The sequence below is a fragment of the Pan paniscus genome, chromosome 6 (genome assembly GCF_029289425.2).
Source record: "Pan paniscus chromosome 6, NHGRI_mPanPan1-v2.0_pri, whole genome shotgun sequence".
Taxonomy (NCBI): Eukaryota; Metazoa; Chordata; class Mammalia; order Primates; family Hominidae; genus Pan; species Pan paniscus.
Window position 1 is genome coordinate 109,431,635 of NC_073255.2, and position 20,627 is coordinate 109,452,261.

Genomic DNA, 20,627 nt, shown 5'->3' on the forward strand with positions numbered 1-20,627 from the left:
AGTTCACTACATTCAAACTGTAATCACTTCTGAACTCTTTACTTTGGGACTGCTTTCCATTGTATCCTTAAGAAACAATAGAGAGTGAACATTATCTACTTAATGATGATCAAATCCTTAATCCTTTGTGCAAAGGACTTTTACTTAAAAATGCTTCGGCTATGCATGTTTTAGCTTATGAAAGTGGCAGCAGGAACAGGCTGAGGTCCTGTTCTTATGCATCTGTTAGAAAGTTACTGCTCAGATGCAGAATTCAGATCTGCAAGCAACTAAAATTCCAGATTGCCTTACAGGGTACCTGAGGGAAACTGCTGCCCTCCCCACGGTGATGGTAAATACACAGAACAGCAGCTCATAGCCCCCAGCATGCCCTAATACAGGGCTCCACACACTTGGACTTTCCTATCAACAGGCAAAGAGCTATTATGTCCTCAGGACAGGACTAAGAAGTAAGGGTGAGTGATGTCTAATGCCTGGAGAAGGAAACCAGGCAGCCTCAGAGCTGGCTCAGCCTGTGCAGCCCGGCATGGAGGATTACACTGCTTCTGGGGCTTCAGAATTGTCCATATTTACAAAGAATTTGAAGTGAAAGAGTGACCTGATGTTGAACACTATAATCCATGCAGTTGGCACTGTTACATCTAACTTACCTGTGCGTGCTGAGCTGCCTAAGCAGATTAGGCAGCCGTCATGTACCACAGATGAGGCAGTCTAGCCATCTGTGAGACATATGATTTTTCATTGCTTCTAAAGGGGATCACCACGATTTGCTGGAGGTTTATTTTAGCTGGAGGAGAAGGTGGTAAAAAGATGATTGCAGTGTGACAATTAACAAATGGCAATTTTGAGCAGAGGAGAAATAACTCAATTTATACTTAATGCATATGTCAGGTGACTCCTGACTAGATTAGGTGGTCAATGGAGCAGGTACCTTCAGGTAGAAGTGAAAAATTCTAGATGTTCTTGCTCCCGTGTCTACATGCCCCATGATACAGATGTGTTAAACACAGACACTTCACTGGTGTCACACAGCCCCATAGCTCTTGTCATGCACCTTGAATGCCCCATGTTACATGGACCATTTTGAGTTTTCCCTCTTGGATGCCAGTGAGTCAGGATCCAGATTCCATTTCTGACTGAAGAACCTCTGCACATCAGCCTTATGCCCATGCACAGAGGTATGATGTAACAGGCAAGAGAATTCCACCTGTCTAAGAACATTTTCATATTACCGTGCCATATGCCTGGAGTTCCTGCATATCTCTCTTCCTTTGCAGTAATGCCTCTTAAACTACCTGTCCTTTCCATTTGCCATCACCCCCATCCCCATTTGCCTTGGCTTTTGCAACCGTTTCTCAACTAAAGTCTCTGCTTCCAGTCTTCCCTGCATAAGGAATCCATCCCATGACATGCTCCCAGAGGTGTCTCTCCAAACACATTTCTGACATGTAACAGCCCTACTCAAGAACCATCACCTCCCTGTGGCCTGTGAAGTGCCAGGCTGAGCTCAAAATCCTCTGCCTAGTATTTGAGGCCACTGTCAATGTGAAAATAATTTAAACTTACAATATTTTCTCTCATTGCTCCCTTGTGCTTACATGTACATTCCAAACAAAGTGTACTATTCTGTTTCTGGGATACATTCTACACCATTTATTCTGCATATCTTTGTTTCTGTTGTTTCTGAGGCCTGGAATTCTATTCTTCCAAACTTCTCCTCACCCCTTCTTACCCTCAAACTGTTCTGCCTGTTAAACACCCATTTATTCTTTAAGGCCAATCTCCAATGCCACTTCCCGAGGGCCAGTAATATGATAACATATGTTGTGTCCTTTGTAAACTATTGCAAATGTGACAGATACAAGGATGCAAAAAGTTATTTGCAAACACTTTAGTCTGGGAAGTTGTATTAGTTTGCTGAGGCTGACTTAACAAAGTACTAAAAATGAGGGGCTAAGGTAACAAATACATATTGTCTCACAGTTCTGGAGGCTAGAAGTCTGAGATCAAGGTGTTGGCAGGGCCGCACTGCCTCTGAAGGAGCTAAGGAAGATCTGTTCTAGGTCTATTGCCTGGCTTCTGGTAAGTCCCTGACTTGTGACAGCATAACTCCAATCTTCACATGGCATTCTCTCTGTGTGTATGTCGGTCTATGTCCAAATTTTCTCCTTTTTTAAAAGACACCAGTCATATTGGATTAGGGCCCTCCCTAATTGACCCCATATTTTAAATACTGCAGCTTTTACAATAGTACCTATCTATGGCTATGAGCGAAAAATGGGATTTGTACTCTAAGTCTGTTTGATTACCTCTCTAATGATGCTATCCCCAAATAAGGTCACATTTGGAGTTACTTGGGGCTAGAATTCCAATATATTTTTGTGGGGAGACACAGTTAAACACGTAACAAAACTTAATGAATAATGCAACTTTATTATTTTGGCTGAAAGAAAGATCCTTGGTAGGAGAAGACCATCCTTTCACCACCAAAACCAAAGAGCTATAACCTACAGGTAGAAGTCTCTATTGACCCAACAGTCAGAAGTACTAGGAACTTCCTGCTTCATAGCACCTGCAGCTCAATCGATATGCTTGCCATGTCTAGAGATACAAAGGATTACTTTTCTTGTGCACTTGCAGATTCAAGAAGACAAATTCAGTATTCTGTGATAGAAGAGAACACTATAAGAGAATAAACCATTGAAAAGCTATTATAAGGAAGACCAAGAAAGTCTATCGCATCTTCTGACACTGGACTTTGATTAAACTTAATGACACTCAAAAAATAGTATCACATTCAGGTGGCCCAGGGTGATAGGCCTCAACCTGGTTGAACATTAGAATCAAATACAGATGGTTTTCCCTCTACCTGCCCCAAATGTTGATTTAATTAGTCTGGGATAGAGCCAAATTTTGGATGAAGTCATGGAAGAGAACCACTGATCTAAGCCCCAGATGCTATAGTAAGACAGTTCTGAATACCACAGTATTTACAACAGTAGCTATCTATGACTATGAGTGGAAAATGGAATTTGCACTCTAAGTCTGTACTATTATACAGAATACCTGAGACCGGGTAATTTATAATAAACATAAATTTATTTCTCAAAGTTCTGGAGGCTGGGAACATCATGATCAAGGCACCAGCAGGTTTATTACATGGTGAGGTTCTAGTCTCTGCTTCCAAGATTGTACCTTGATCATTCATCCTCCAGAGGGGAGGAATGCTGTGTGTTCATGTGGCAGAAAGTAGAAGGGCAAAAAGGGATAAACTCCCTTCATCAAGTCTTTTTATAAGACCATCTAATCCCATTCACGAAGGCAGAGCCCTCATGAGTCAGTCACTTCCCAAAGGCGATACCCCCCAACACTGTTGCATTAGGGATTAAGTTTCAACATGAATTTTGGAGAGGATGAGAACATTTAATTCATATCACTGTATCACTCACTGCCTAAAATTTATGTCCTCACATACAAAATACATTCATTCCATCCCACTAGCCTCCAAAAGTCTTATCCCAGCATCAACTTTAAAGTCTAAATCCAAAGTCTTATTCAAATATATGAGTGAGACTCAAGATACAATTCATCCTGGGGCAAATTCCCCTCCAGCTGTGAGTCTGTGAAATCAAACAAGTTGTGTGCTTCCAAAATACAGTGAGACAGACATAAGATAGACATTCCCATTCCAAAAAGGAGAAAGAAGAAAGAAGTAACAGGTCTCAATTCTAAAACTGAACAGGACAAACAACATTATATCTTAGGTCTGGAGAACAATCTTCTTTGATTTCATATCCTGCCTTCTGGACACACCAGATTGGGTTGGGCCTCCAAGGCTCCAGGTGACCCTGTGCCCATGGCTTTGTGGGGCACAGGCCACGATGCAGCTCTCATGAGTTAGAGTCAAGTGTCTATTTGAGTCAAGAGTCAAGCTAGTGTTGACTCTTTCCCAAGCTAGTGTTGCATGCTATGGCTCTACAGGTCTGGAGTCTTGAGGACAGCCCTATCTCCATAGCTCCGCTAAGCATTGACCTAATGGGGGCTCTCAGTAGTGGCTCCACCTCTGTGGCAAGTCTCTGCTTGGACCACAAAGCTATCCAATACATCCTTTAAAATATAGGTGGAGGTAGCCATGTTTCCACTACTCTTGCACTCTGCATGTCTGCAGGGTCAGCTCCACGTGGATCCTACCAAGGCTCATCCCTTATGTTCTCTGGAGTGGCGGTCTGAGTTTAACCTGGGCCCACCTGAGCCTGTGTTGTTGAAGACTGCATTGGCAGAATGTGGGGCACAGAGACTTAAGGCGGCCCTGGGCAGTGAGCCCTGAGCTCCCGAAGGCTCCCTGAGTCCCTTCATTGAAACTGTTCTGCCCTCAATTCCCTGGCACTATGGACCTGTTATGAACATGGCAACCGTGAAGATCTCTGAGGTGCCTTCAGGGTCATTCTCCCATTGTCTTGATGAATAGCACCTGGTTTCTTTCTATCCATACTTTTACCTCATTATCAAATGACTGCTTGGCGACACTCTTGGTTTTCTCTACTAAACACATTTTTTATTCTTTACATAGCCAAGCTGAGAATTTTCTAAATATTTACATTCTGCTTCCCTTTTGATTATAAATTCAGTCTTTAAATTGATTATATCTTCTCATATTCTACTATAAGCAGTTAAGAGAAGCCACACAGCTCCCTCAATACTTTGTCCTGAGAGATTTATTCTGCCAAATATCCTAGTCCATAACTCTTAAATTCTGTCTTCCACAAAGTCCTAGGATGCAGACACAATTAAGCCAAGTTCTAGCCCCAAGTTCAGCCAGTATCAGCTCTCCCCTCATGACTCAGTCATCTCCCAAAAGCCACACATCCCAATACTGTTGCACTAGGGATTAAGTTTCAACATGAATTTTAGCAGGAACAAAAACCTTCAAACCATAGCATACTCATTTTGTGATATTTGGATAACGCAGTCAAGAAGAAGCATCTATATCAATTTTTCTCAGAGCATTTTGTCCAAGTTTTTGAGGCTGTGCTACATTTTTAGGATTTCTGAGATAATAATGAAGTCTTGTTTCTGAGAAAATAGTGAAGATAGTAGTGAAACACTCACAATCAATTATGAGAATAAACTCCTTACTGGTCAAGCTTTTTGTTCAACATGGTACAATGTCTCTTTTGCTTCTTGGGGACAAACTGAGTGAAACAAATAGAAATCAGTGCTCCAAGCATTCTTGTCTTAGTAAAATCCCCAGATTGTCCATTGTATACACTGAGGAATTAAATGCTTACAAGTGGGAAATATATCAAATCACTTTAAAACGGAAAGGGTTTATTTTGCACTATGAAAGGGAATGAAGGAATTCTAGAATATCTAACAAAATAAATGATCTCAAAATGAGTAACCTATACCAGAGAAGTTATTGGTAAGATAAAACATTGTAAAGTTTATAAACTGAATCTAAAGTCATGATGATTAACCACATTCAGTTGAACCACATTCAATTCTGGAATTCATCTAAAGTACAAATGAACCACATTCAATTCAGGAACTCATCTAAAATACAAATGAGCAGGCCCTATCTTTCTTGTTCCCAACATTTAGGTATTGATCCCTGTCGAAAGACTGCAAGCTCCTTAAGATCAAGGACCATGCTTTATCCTTTTGTTACCCAAAGTAAATAAGAAAATGCTGAGGATATAAAAGGTGCTCGGAAAGTATTTATGAATGGAGGCAGTCACTCTAATCCTTTGTGTTCTTGCTAAAATGAGGAAGGGTTGGGGGGAAAGGGAGTGAGTAAGCATTCGACACTCTGGGACTGTGTCCTCAAAACGGAAAATGTAGAGAATCAAGAGTGGTGTTGCCAGGTCAATCGATCACAGATATCTGGACAGTGAAAAAACAGAGAAACAATAGTACAACCACTATGGAGAACAGTTTGGAGGTTCCTCAAAAAACTAAAAATAGAACTACTGTATGATCCAGCAATCCCATACCTAGGTATATACCCAAAGGAACTGGAATCAAGATATTGAAGAGATATCTGCACTCCCATGTTTATTGAAGCACTATTCACAAAAGCCAAGATTTGGAAGCAATCTAAGTGGCCATCAACAGATGAATGGATAAAGAAAATGTGGTACATATATACAAAAAAGTACTATTCAGCCATAAAAAAGAATCAGATTCTGTCATTTGCAACAACATGGATGGAACTGGAAGTCATTATGTTAAGTGAAATAAGCCAGGCACAAAAAGACAAACTTTGCATGTTCTCACTTATTTATGGGAGCTAAAAATAAAAATAATTGAACTTATGGACATAGAGAATAGAATGATTGCTACCAGAGGCTAGGAAGGGTAGTTGGGGGGCGGTGAAGGACTAGGTATGGTTAATGGGTACATAAAAACAGAAAGAATGAATAAGACATAGTATCTGACAGCACAACAGGTGATTATAGTCAATAATAATTTAATTGTACATTTAAAAATAACTAAAAGAGTATAATTGGATTGTTTGTAACACAAAGGATAAATGCTTAAGGGGGTGGATACGGATACCACATTCTGATGTGATTATTACATACTGCATGCCTATATCAAAGTATCTAATATACCCCATAAATATACACACTACTATGTACCCACAAAAACTGAAAGTAAAACAATAAACTTGAAAAAACAGAGAAACACCTCCTCTAGAGAAACCTAGCAAGCTAGCACAATTTTAATTATTTTGTGTATGTATATATGTATTGGTGTTCTTGTTATAAGAAGATTTGGATTACTCACAAGGGACAAAAACTGAAAAAGCCAATACTCTTTTCTGGCCATAGCAACTGATGACCTAGACTGTTCCCATAAATATGACATTGGAATCTCACAAAGGAATGCTCCCTGCACATTCAAATATTAGGTTACTAAGGGTGTAGACAGCTGAGAAAGTATTTTATATGCCTGGAGTACTATGCAGAAATCCCAGTATTTTGGGTCCTTTCAGTTCCTCTAGAGACATTTTGCAGTGACTATAAGATAGAGATAGGTTTTACAACAATTAAATGCGGTCTTATTGACAACTCAACAAAAACCTATGATTTTAAAAAATTATAAATTGAATTCATGAGATAACTGAGATTTTTCTAGAATATTATACAAACTATAAAGAATGTCTACGTTATATAAACTGTGAAGAAAGCTGTTAAGGATTTGAACCTATTAATTGCTTACAAATAGCTGTCACTACTTACAAATTAAAATTAAAAAATAATTTAAAAAGCAAAACACCAAGATTCCCTTCAATGGTTTCTACCCAGAAACTATTTTGGAGGAGTTAAGATACTGTATATACTTAAAAATTATTTCAAAAGAATTTAAGGTTCAAATTGTTTACTAAATTTAATTGCCCCTTTCCTTTTCCTACATCCATCCCTATTCATCTGAATCTATAAATTTCTGCTGTAATTTAATTTTCCATGATAATTTTTGAAGTTGTTAGTATATAACGATCTGCCATTCTGCTTGCATACAGAATAAATGGAATCATTGAGAAATTCTCCACTGTTTTCAAATACTAAATGCATTTTAAAATTGAAAAATATTTTATTGATATCTGAGTTTAAAGATAGTTCACTCATTAAGAGCCTAAGAGCTCTTCAATAAGTTGTAATCATGTGGTATAAAAGCTTCATTCTGATTACTCAATCATGACTAAAATAACACTTAAGACACCCGATTCCTGCATTTCAGCAGCAACTTGCTGAATTATCTTTTCATAATTACTAATATGCTAAAGAGATATTATTGAGCCAAGAATTGATGCTGTTGCCTGACAAAAACAGCATAAATGGTTTCAGAAAAAGGTCATACCAAAACATAAATACTGTTTTATATTAAAATTTTTAAAATATAATGTTGCTTTGGTAGCCATGAAACTTGTCAATTTTTTATCATCACAAACATAACCATCACCGAAATTAGATTTTGCTATTTCAGGTTACTTCCTGAAATATATAGATATTTATTTAGGAATTAGCAGAAACCCATACCCAACTTCATTTCTTCATGCTTCTCCTGAGAGAACAGACTGCTGCAATCCATGGACAAGAGAGACCTCAGGCTTTGTGGGAATCTTGATGGAGAGAATTTTCACTGTGGATGACATGGAATGACTGAAGATAAGCAGATGCTCTCTTGATTTCCACAAAGTAGTTTCTGGGAAGAGCTTGGCTCAGAGACATACCTGCAGCCCAGAGAGGAAGATGAAACATGGTCTCCTGTAAATGTGTGGATCTTCCTCTCTGTAAGACACCAAGAAGAGCTGACTAGGTAGGCTGTGGCTTTTCTAAGCCAAGCTAGGAATAAAAAGAGACTAGGCTGCCAGGAGGCTTTAACCTAGTTGGGGGAAACAAAGTCATCTGCCCCTGCTTAAGGAACTAATGTGCTTAAGATACTGGATCTGAGTCTGAAGTAAAAAAAAAATTTTTTTTAAAGAGAAACCTACTTAAGAGAACGATCAATTGGAACAAAAAGAACATGTTACCAGAAAAGAGAGATGGAAGTAAAGAGATTTAAAAAAGAGCATGTGTGCAGAGAAAGAGGGCTGCTGGATGACAGACAACAACTGAATTTTTAAAAAGAGGAAAAGAAAAAAATGAAGGAAGAAGAAATTTTCAACAAGGATGCCAAGGCAATTCAATGGTGGAAAGAATGGTCTTTTTAACAAATGGTGCTGAACAAAACAGCCACATGGAAAATAATGAATTTGGACCTCTACTTTACACCACACACCAAAATTACCTCCAAGTGAAGTAGATTATGGACATAAATATGAAACCTAAATATATAAAAATCTTAGAAGAAAACATAGAAGCAAATATTTATAACTTTTTGTTAGACAATGGTTTCTTACAACACCAAAAGCACAGCAAAAGAAAAAAAAGGGAAAAAAGGATAAATTGGACTACGTTAAAATTTAAAACTTTTGTGCTTCAAAGGACACCACAATGAAAGTGAAAAGACAATCAACAGAATGGAAGAAAATATTTGCAAATTATATATCTAACAAGGGACTTGTATCTAGAATATATACAGCACTCTTACAACTCAACAATAAAAACAAAGCCCAATTTAAAAATGAACAAAGTACTTGCATGGACAGAACACCAAAGAAGATATGCAAATGGGTAACAAAGACATGAAAAGATGTTCAATGTCATTAGTCATTAGGGAAATGTAAATTGAAATAATAATTAGATACCACTTCACACCCACTAGGATAGTTATAATGAAAAGGACAGAAAATAATTAATATAAATCACACAGGATATAAAATAAAACAAACAAACAAAAGCTTCTGAATGGAATAAGGTGTCTGAGATTCCAACTGAGGAACAAACCCAGTAAATCCTCTCAATTGGACAAAAATGTTAAGGGAAAGAAGACTACTAGTGTGGCTCTCCCTTTGAATCCTGATAAATCCAAGGAACCCACAATCAAGTACAGAAACAATGAGAGGATATGGAGGGGAGAAAGCAAAGAAATACAGCATAACTAGGAACCATGTCTAAAAAAAGTTGTGAGTGAGCTCTTTGAATATGAGGCTGACTGGAATCAAATACATAAGAAGCTGGCCAAGTTTTGGAGAAAGTTGTGCTGCCAATAGAACTACCAGCCTAATTAAAACAGGTTGCCATTGTGGTTTAAAAGGACCCTTGTGCTAGCAACATGAGAGGCACGAAGCAGGCTGAAGAAGCTGCTAATGCTCAAATAAGACATAATCTCCAAGGCTCACTTCAGATGTGACCAAGGAGATAATGGAGAAGGGCAAGCCTCTCAGAGGGAAGAGCAAAGGGCAGAATCAGGTCTAATGAAGGAACATTCTTTGCGCCTCAGGGATGGAGGCTCCTGCCACCTCTGCCCAGAGGGACTTTAGAATTCCTAGGTGTATCCCATTCTTCCTCTTTCGGAATGTTAATATTTATTGAGTTTTTTCTATTCCTGTTCCACCATTATATATCAGGTGTATAGAGGGAACAAAACACATCTTTTAATTCACAGATCTCTGGCTTAAGAAGAACTACATCCAGACCTGATATAGCGACTACTGAATGTCCCTCAGAGATCCTGAGCTCTGAGCTTGATGCTCTCAATAGGTGGGACTTTTGGGTTGTTCTCCCTTGGGCACAAGGAGTGAACAAAACATATAGTAACCAGAGGGTGCACTGTGGTAGTCATAAGACCTTTCACAAACATTCCCAGCTTTTCTCCTTCCAGGCACATGGTAGACTTGCACTTCCCCCACCCTTTGAAGTTTGATGTGGCCATGCTACTTTCCTTAGACAGTAAAATATGAGAGAAGGTATGTGTGACGCTATGAGCCGGTTCATGCTTTCCACATTCTCTTACCCCTAGTATAATGATCGTGAAAGTGTGTGCCAGGACGGAGCCTCCATCAGCCTCAATCTCCAAGTATCTACAATGAGCAGAAGGCTCTATAATGAGCCACAAGAAAAATGCATGAGATAGACTTTTCTTGGGTTAAGATAAAGAGATTTAGGGGTTGTTTGTTACCATGACAAAATCCACTATATATTGACTGATGCACATGTCAAATTAAATTAGAACCGGCCCTTGCTAGTATAGGCATTGAAAACACTTGAAAAATAAGACCCTTATATCAAAAATGACTATACTTCACAATTTTTGAAAATTTTTAAAGTTATATTCATATTTCTAAATTCTTAATGATACCTTGGAAGAATCAAGAGAAAGTGTGTGTGAGGATCATAGTTTATCCTGCAGTCATAGTGGAAAGTAAATTCTTAAACACCTCTTTGAAGTCCTTATTGAAATGGATGCACTCACTCACACAGCCTCATCTTCCAGTTTGAGGAGTATCACAGATGGTTTTCCGCATACCCTCTGAGGTGCACTAAATGCTGTCCCAGTGAGCTGAAGGGAGGCAATCTACCCCAAATTCTTATTTCTCTTTTGGGACCATCCTTTGCAGGATGATGTTTTTCTGGTCAAGAGTGAGAATAAAGAATGAGATCTGTAATGCCCAACCCTTTACATATTTCCAAACTAGTGGTGAAAGTGAATCTCTTCCCCTGTGAAATTTAGTAAAAGCTACAAAGACAGAAATAAAGGAATTATTATAAAACATAATGTTGGAGAGATAAGTGCATCACATCATAGCCACTGAAATATTTATTTCATTATTTACTGAAAAAGGGAAAACTCATAATGGACTGATTCTCTTCCCATGCAAAAGGAAGATGTGATGTGCAAATGTCTTATAGAAGAGAGCCGTCTGAAGTCCTAACTCTTCTCTGCATACGTTAAGGATCTTGACCCACCTGAGCTAAATAGTTTATCCCTGTAAGAGCATATATTCCATAAATGTTTGTTTTCTCACTCATCGAATCACAGAACCAGAATTGTAACAACAATATGTGTGGAGTCACCAGGTCAGGTTATTTTCCTTAGCAGTACTTAATTAAAGAGTCCTTTAGCTCAGTACTCTATGAGGGCAAAAACTTTTACTTAAATAAGAACTAAGCCATCTTTTTGGGTAAACTGTATACTGTTTTCTAAAGGCTAGCATATATATATTTATGGTGCGTGTGTGTGTGTGTGTGTGTGTGTGTGTGTGTAATACATGACTGTGTATGCATATGTGTGTGTGTATATATATACACACACCAGGCAATTACAAACAAGATTTAGGCATAACTGCTGATTGCCCTAACATTAATCCTTAACTCCACCATATATATGGAATGGTGAAGCCCTTAGCTCCAAGAGTTCTTAACAGTCCCCTTAAGAATTGTGTAGGGAGAATTTAGGGGGTCCATATACTTAGATGAGGAAAAAAATTACACCTTTGTTTTCATTAACCTCTAATGAAATTTAGCATTTCCTTCAAGTATTACAATAGACAACAAGCTACTGTTACCAATAGAAATCACACATATTTTCTCATCACATTATAGCTGTTGCAAAATCTCAAAATGTAATTTACTCTCATTACCTTAAAATCATGTTAGTTATTAGATCAGTCTAGATCTTGTTATTGTCTACCTCAAGAGGCACATATATTGCTGTATCATAAATTTTTAAATATCTTGATAACTGTTTCTATAAATTGATATAAGTTGAAAATTGAATCAAAACTGTATTTTCATACATTTAAAAACACTATTAGAAGGGGTCCACAGGCTTCACCAGACTGCCAGAGGGTCCGCTGCACATAAAAAATGTTCAGAACGTCTGCCAGAAGTGGCCATGATTTGTTGTTTGTATTTGGCAAAGTGAGCTATTTTATTTCCAACACATTTTGTTCTTTCTGTGTCCCAAACATTTATTCAACAAACATTTATTGACCCTCTATGTGTGCCAGGTACTAGATGCTGGACATTCAGAAGTTAGTAATATAAATAACATCTTTACCTTCAAGGAGCATAATTCTAGTAGGAAGATGTGGGCAATAGAAAAGTAAATAAACAGTAGTTTTAAATTTAAAAAAAAAGGTGCTGTGAAGGAAATAAACAGAATGTTAAGTAAATGGGTAAAGTGAGGGAGTCAGGAAACTCTCTCTGGAGAGTTGAGGTCTGAAGGATGGGCATATGCCAAGCATGGGAAATGCTGGGAAATATGTATTCCAGACAGAGGAAAAAGGAATGCAAATACAGCAATAATGCAAAAATCCTATGTTGGCCCATGGTCGACTGGCTACATTCTGGTTAGAGTGCTGATAAACTAAGTTCAGATGGTTTTCTCCCTTGGTTTGCAAGTGCTCAACTTCAGCCTCTGTGCTCAGAGTTCATCAACTACATTTATGTTGCTCTTACTACTTCTCCATTGCACTTGCACACATCCATGTAAGACAGGAACCATGGGATTTGTAGCTCACTTATACAACTCTCAAATGCCTTTTAAAGGCTGACCTCATCATCTTCCAGCGTAAGTCCTACCTGAAGAATCCTGCTATGGTTTGAATGTTTGCCCCCTTAAACATCAGGTTGGAATTTGATCCCCAGTGTTGGAGGTATGGCCTCATGGGAAGTGTTGGGTCATAGGGGTGGATCCCTCATGAATAGATTAATGCCTCCCTTGGGATGGGAGTAGATGGGGAGTGAGTGAGTTCTCACTCTATTAGGTTCTAAGAGAGCTGATTGGTAAAAGGAGCCTGGCACTACCTCCCCCTAGCCCCTGCTGCTTCCTCTCTCTCACCATGGGATCTCTGCCCATCCTGATTCCCCTTCATCTTCCATTATAAAGTAGAAGTAGGCTGAGGCCTCACCCATTCAGATGCCCAATTGCTTTTTTCTCTTTATAAATTCTTGCCCAGCCTCAGGTATTCCTTCATAGCAATACAAAATGGACTAAGGCAAATCCCCTAATCTAGCTCTCATTATTTTTCTCAGTACAAATATTTCAGCTCAAGATAGAAAAGGTAAGAGCTGATAAAGAAGCACATTGTTACACTTTCAGTGTAATAGACCTCTGCACCCAGTTGAAAACTTCTGGAAACACTTTAGGTCTTTCATTACAATTAAATGTCAAGGTCTTTGGCTAATACTTCTCTGAAGTATGTACAAGTACAAAATGACACATGGATGTCTCTAAAACAGAAGATTAATAATCATCCTTTGGGCTACTGTTTATTGTTAATGCTATTTAGAATGTTTGTATTAGCGTATTTTTTCCTTTATTGCTCCTATTAATGACTATGCTATGTATAGTAAAAACTAGGTTTTGGCCTCTGGCATCCATTCATTCTACTTCCTTTACTAATTCTCCTTTCTATTTTGAGTATCCTCTTTCCCGATGCTCCATTTACAGCAGGAATGGCAAAAAATGACTCCACACTCAACTCCATAGATATCACGTGACCTAAGCCCAACCGAACAGAACTTCAGGATCTTCTGGCCACAGTGATTTGTTTGGAGAAAGACATCAGAGATGATGGGATGCCATTAAACTCAATGAAACTTCTGGATCTTAATTTAAACATAATGAGAGTAAATAATTGCTAAAGAATTAACCCAACATATAACAGAGAGCAGAGCCAAACCAACAGAGCCGCAGTATCCCTGCTAAGTAAAGCCTTTCCTGAAACCAGATATGCTTGGAATGTTTAGTTCCATTAGTGAATAAATTCCCTTTTGACTTAAACCAACTTGGGCTGGGTTTTCTGTCACAACAGAAATTGTCCTGATACCTGATAATTATTGAAGACAAATTCATTCACCAACTTGCCCAGTGGTTCTGCCACACTATATTATTATCTGCTGCTCAGCCTTTAGCCATATTGTATTCATCCTTAAATTGACTTATCATTGCCTTACATTAGAGTAGAATTATTTTCCCTTCCCATTTTTACTCCTCATTCTATTTGTTCACAGTATTCTTCTCGATTTAAGATCAAATAACCAAGCTTACTCTACATTAACTTGCTGTTTTGCATGTTTGAAGATAGTTCTTAAACACAATCTCCACAACCCCTTACTATGATTCACAGCATTAAACCATTAAACTAAAAGACCAATACAGATTTATAAATGCCAGGCAGGAAATAACTAGTAGCTGACTTCATGAGTCCAGTGCAGAGAAACAAGCTTCAAATAATACCTTGTATTTAAACTGTGTGGTGTTTATATTCCAAAGGGCAATCAGCAAAAGTCTGATATTATTACCTCACACACAAATGTACATGAAACGATTTAGATGAAAGTTTAATGAACTTTACTCCATTCCAAAATCTTGCAGCTCAGCAGCCCACTTTGGGCTACATAATTTATCCATCTAGCTGATAACATCTCTAAATTGAAAATGGGTTTCTCTCTTTTACTAAAAATATTTGGGTTGCCTCTGTGCAAAGTGAATTTGCCATTTTCCACTTAATCAGAGTTAGACTACTGTTAGACTATGAGGAAAACTCCAGATCAGGCAGCTGGGACTGCCTTCAAAATCTGTCTCCATTTGCTCATCAGGAGACCTGTAGAAACCTGTTTCTCTTGAGATTTGGCTTCTCTACTGGGAGCTCACAGACGATAGGAACCCAAACTACCAGCCTCCTAGGGTCAGTGTAAGAATTAAAGGTGACGTTGGTCAACTAATGAAGCAATTTTAAATAATTATGAAAAGAGGGAAAGGTGTACTCTTTAACTTCTGATTTATTTTTATATATTTTTAAATCCTCCAAATTGTTTCAAATCAGTAATTTGGCTTAAGAAACAGCATTTTCTCATCAGTGAGATAGCTACATGATTGTCTTTTCTTCCTCTCTGCTCCTGACAGAGTTTGGAGACCCCAGAGCTAGAGTTTCTGGCAGAAATGAGACATTCCAGGCCTTCTGGGGACACAGTATACGTGCCCTCATCTTGTGCAGAGAGTACATTACTGAAAAGTGCATGCTATGGATGGGAAACAAAAACAACAGGCCCCAAATAGCCTCGAGCTGAATTCATTACCTGTGGATTCTGTGCTAATGATTTGGGGAATGCACTGATGCTTAATATTTTATCTGTTTAGCACCACTGTAAGAGCTGGGCTCTGAAGCAAGACCCGCACTGAGAATCTAATGTCTGAAATTTGTTCTGGAAGACACTGAACTGGGCAGGAGTGAGGCACATTGGAAAAGAATCATTTTTCTCCTTGGCTCCTGCTGCTTCAAAAGCAAAGCCCAAGTCTTCAGGAACTGGGGCTGTCTCCCAGGGCATAGCTAGTCTGGGGTCTGGGAGGGGGCCTCCAAGGAGAGGGTTCAGGCTGCCATTCAGAGGCAGGTTCCCTGTCTGATGCCCATGGTCCTTTGTTCACCTGCAGCTGGGAGAGTGGCAGAATAGCAAGAATTTGAGGTTTAAACTATGGGTGTGACTTTTGTCATGGATCCCACTGACAGCTTGAAGTCAGAGGCATTCAGGTAAGCTCTGTACACAATAGGCTGGGATAGGAAGGGCTCCAGGAGTGGCAACTGAGTATTGGGTTATTATTGATATTATTCCTAATATTCACTTAAGCCCCAGCTGGCTTCAGTGGCCTTACCACTGAGCTTAATGTTTAAGAAAGAAATAGGGAGACTCTCTGTTCACATGGAGTAAAGTAGAGAAACTGCCATGATCATCCAAAACAATTCAGGCAAAACAGCATTTTTACATAAAAAATCCAGATAATTAAAGTAAAAAATAGCATGTTGGTTGGGCTTAAACAGATAGTCACCTTGATTCTCCATTTAAATTTTCACATTTTAGAATTGTGTGTTTCCCATCTCTTCCCAAGATAATTTGAGGTAACTAAAACCTGCAGAGTAAAATACGATTTTTAAAGAGACCAATCAGGCTAATAAGAATAGTAGCTAACATTTATATAGAGCTTACTCTGTTTCAGGCATCATCTTAAACACTTTACATTTTTAAACCCCTCACCAGGACTCTAAAAAACAGTTACAATTATTGCCTCTATTTTAGAGATGAGAAAACTGAAGCACAGAGGAGTTAAGAAACTTGTTGGAAGTCATACACCCTAGAGAAAGCGATGGAGCAGAATTCAAACTCAGGCTGTCTGGCTCCGGAGCCTGTGTTCTTAACAGCGATGCTGTACTTCCTGTGAGAAGAGCAAGATGAAACTAGATGGAGGAAACACCAGAGACAGCCACAGGCAGTGACCAGAGGTGGGCCACAGGGGTGTCTGTGAGTCTTCAGGACCAAAACCAAAAGGGACCCTGGATAAGCTACAGTACTGATAAAAGGAGAACATATCAGATGCTCAGGACACACACACACACACTCAGCCCAGCTGGGATGACTGAGTTCTTCTTCTAAAGTAGATGTTTGGGTGGGACAGAGGAGAGAGGTAGGCGACAATGCCTTTCACCACAGCCAGACTGACAGCAGCAAATTACATAGGGCTATTTGTTTAACATGCCTTCAAAGCAGACCAAAGGTATAACATCAAAGCACCAAATGTGATTTTACAAATTCAGTAAAACCGACTCTTCAAGAGGAGGGAAAACCAGTAAGATGCAAATAGTCATTTCTCTGATGGTCTGGTTTGATACAGAGATAAAAATCTAGCATATCCAGTGGAATAAAATAACAGCATATCTTCCAGGCAATCCTCCATGAATATTATTTCTCATAAGAAAGCTTTAGGCAAATGTTGAACACAGACAAAAGAGGTAGAAACGTTGTATTGCTAAGGAAATCTATATGCTTTTGAAAAATCAGCTAAGGAGAAAGTAAAAAGGAAGTTCCCCTTAAGACACTAGGGGGATATGTCCCAGAGACTTACTGGTAAGGTCACTCAACTGCCCTTATGGGTCAGCATATCTGCATTGCATCCTGTATTTTATTTTTTTAAATGGAACCAATCTAAAAAAACAAGTTCTTATTTTAGAAGCCAACTAAAGTCATTTTTTAAAGTGTGAGATAGTATATTTGTATTTTTTAAAAACAAAATGTAAAAGCTGGTACTGAGGTTATGCATGAGTGCAAAACATAACAGGCAAGGAATATAAAATGTGGGCCACTGCTTTACTGCTGTTTGTTTTCAACTTTAATATTGCCTGTACTGCAACTTCTCCCATGGTGCTAATAACCCAAACTAAGGCCCTGCAGTTGTAAAAAATGGGTGATTTCACTTTTTAAAAAACCCAGGATAATCCCATGTCTGGCACCTTATAATTCAGTGTGAGATTTTTCTGAAAAATGAGATTTACAGATTAATAACTTTTCTGTCTCAATTATCCCCCCCACCCCCCACCACCACTTCCTCACCCTCCCTCCACATCAATGAAATTGTGACTTACTGGCCAAATATCAGTACAGTATCCCAATCACCTTACATGCTAGGGTGCTCACCAACTTTGTTTCCTTAAGATTCCATAGGCTTGCCCCAGGAAACAGATTGCTGAATGCCTCACGCTGAATGCCTCATGCTGAATGCTTCACGCTGTTCTTAAGGAGACCATGTTTTTGCTCTCACTGCAAATGGCTGTAAATCCAGCCCAGCCTCATCCCGTCTTCAGGTGGACCTCATCAGTTGTAGGCATCTTATCAGCACGAAACAGCCTCTCCTAATGGCTTGATAAATATTCCTGCCTCCCCAGAATCAGTTATCGAGAGATTCAAATCATGGTCAGTACTTATAACAGCTATTACTACAGACTTAATGCCAGTTACCCTTTGTACTTATCTCTGTAACCAGAGAGGCTGAAAAGCTCTTCTTATGTCTCCACTCCTGGTCACTAAAAGCAGAGTTCATTCAAATTTTCCTCCTGCCTAGGAAGCTCGCAGGCCTGTTACAAAAATTGAAGAAGACATTTGTACCAATATAAAATAAAATGTATGTTTCCCTGGCATCCACTTTCTCCCCACAACCCTTCCCTAAATTTGGCACCAGGGCGAAGGAATGTTAAGTCTTAAATGGTGCGGCAGAATGAAGGTAGAAACAAACCTCACTGCCTTTGGGTTAGTTCCACATAAGATAAAACGCTTTCAGGGGAATATGGTTTTTTCCCCTTCTGTCTCTTTGTTCTAATGAAATTGACCTACAGAGTCTGAAATCCAAAGATGTAGGATTCTGGATTTATGAAATTTTACCAGCTGTCTATGGAAAACAAGTACTTTCTCCCGAATGGACCTAACAACATACAATTTACGAAAGCAATTATAAAACCTCAATTGTCAGGAAGATTAAGAGGAGCCGTAAGGTAAAACCTTCACTCCTCTTCATGGGAAATGGACACCATGTGATACATAAAGAGGGTCTGGGAACTCTTTTTTTCTTTTTTTGAGATGGAGTTTTGCTCGTCACCCAGGCTGGAGTGCAATGTCGCGATCTCAGCTCACAGCAACTTCCACCTCCCAGGTACAAGCAATTCTCCTGCCTCAGCCTCCTGAGTAGCTGGTATTACAGGTGCATGCCACCATGCCCGGCTAATTTTTGTTTTTTTGTTTTTTGTTTTTTTTTTAAAAAAAGACATTTATTCAGCGTCACGATCAGACTATTACATTTAGCAATCAACAACATGGGGTGCAAAAAAAAAAAATCTACATTAAAACCCTTTGTTGGAATGCTTTACACTTTCCACAGAACAGAAACTAAAATAACCTGTTATACAATTAGTCACAAATACAGTCCTCGAGTTTTTTGCCCATACACATGAGTATTTGTCTAAAACATGTCTTCTTTGTAGCAGCTAGGCCCTGCCACCACTGTGCTTGGCTGAGTTCACAAATATATAAGATTGTCATTCAGAAATACCATACTGTGAATGGCCACAACTGTGAAGTTAGAAAAGCCCTGTCAAAGCAAGAGATGGCTAGTGCTTCATCCAGCCAAAGAGGTCAAAGTGGTTCTGGAAACTTTGGTGGCGGTCGTGGAGGTGGTTTCGGTGGGAATGACAACTTCGGTCGTGGAGGAAACTTCAGTGGTCGTGGTGGCTTTGGTGGCAGCCGTGGTGGTGGTGGATATGGTGGCAGTGGGGATGGCTATAATGGATTTGGTAATGATGGAAGCAATTTTGGAGGTGGTGGAAGCTACAATGATTTTGGCAATTACAACAATCAGTCTTCAAATTTTGGACCCATGAAGGGAGGAAATTTTGGAGGCAGAAGCTCTGGCCCCTATGGCGGTGGAGGCCAATACTTTGCAAAACCGCGAAACCAAGGTGGCTATGGCGGTTCCAGCAGCAGCAGTAGCTATGGCAGTGGCAGAAGATTTTAATTAGGAAACAAAGCTTAGCAGGAGAGGAGAGCCAGAGAAGTGACAGGGAAGCTACAGGTTGTACTTCTTTTTTTTTTAGTAGAGACAAGGTTTCACCACATTGGCCAGACCGGTCTCGAACTCCTAACCTCAGGTCATCTACCCGCCTCAGCCTCCCAAAGTGCTGGGGTTGCAGGTGTGAGCCACTGCACCCGGAACTCTTTTATAAGGAAAAATGGCAGTATATAGGGACAAGCGGTACCTCCTGAAGAAAGCTAAAAGGAATCTAAGGCTTATGAGGCCACCCTTCAAAAAGTAAAACTGCACACACTTTCAACGGTTCTTTAAAGTGTTATCACTTACCGCTCTACAGAGAAACAATGTTCTACAGAACACCAGGCTTACAGCTTGATTTTTCTAGAATTCACACTTGTATACAGCAGTTTTTGTGGTCAAAATTTTTCCTTTTGTGTCCTCTTGTTGACTCTCACAACAGCCCTTGGCACGAGGAAAATAGAAACGTCCCCATTTCATTGATAATATCATTGAGGCTCAGGCAAAGTTAAACAGTTTGTCCAAGGTCACACAATCACGTAGTAATGGAGCATATATTTTGGTTATATGCACAGCTTACAGGGCTCTGCCACACTGCTACCAAGGGTAACAGAGCTGGGAGCTGATGGATGTGAGAAGAGGACTAGCCATGAACCAGAGTGTAGACTGACCTGCCAGTGGCCGTTTCTGAAGCACATACTTCTAATCCAGCCCAAACTTTGATTCATATCCCTAGTTGTCATTTTTGCACAAAAAGAAATGAACCCAAAAAGTATCTCCTTTTATATTGCTTATAAAAATGTCCCTTTTACAGGCCTTCATTTCCTTTCTTCATAGGGTCATGCTCTTTCCATAGTAAGCAGCTGCAG

The 20,627-nt window shown here is 39.3% G+C and overlaps 1 protein-coding gene across 1 annotated transcript; it reads left to right on the forward strand.

Moving 5' to 3' along the window:
* Window positions 1-17,524: 17,524 nt before the first annotated feature.
* On the forward strand, window positions 17,525-19,737 carry LOC100996041 (heterogeneous nuclear ribonucleoprotein A1-like). The gene has a single exon (XM_063605954.1). It carries the CDS (start codon window positions 19,162-19,164, stop codon window positions 19,723-19,725), a length of 564 nt encoding a protein of 187 aa, XP_063462024.1. The 5' UTR covers window positions 17,525-19,161; the 3' UTR covers window positions 19,726-19,737.
* The last annotated feature ends 890 nt before the right edge of the window (window positions 19,738-20,627 follow it).

What these genes read in the sequence shown, in the direction of transcription:
- LOC100996041 (XM_063605954.1), top strand. Translation starts at nt 19,162, where the DNA reads ATGAGTATTTGTCTAAAACATGTCTTCTTTGTAGCAGCTAGGCCCTGC.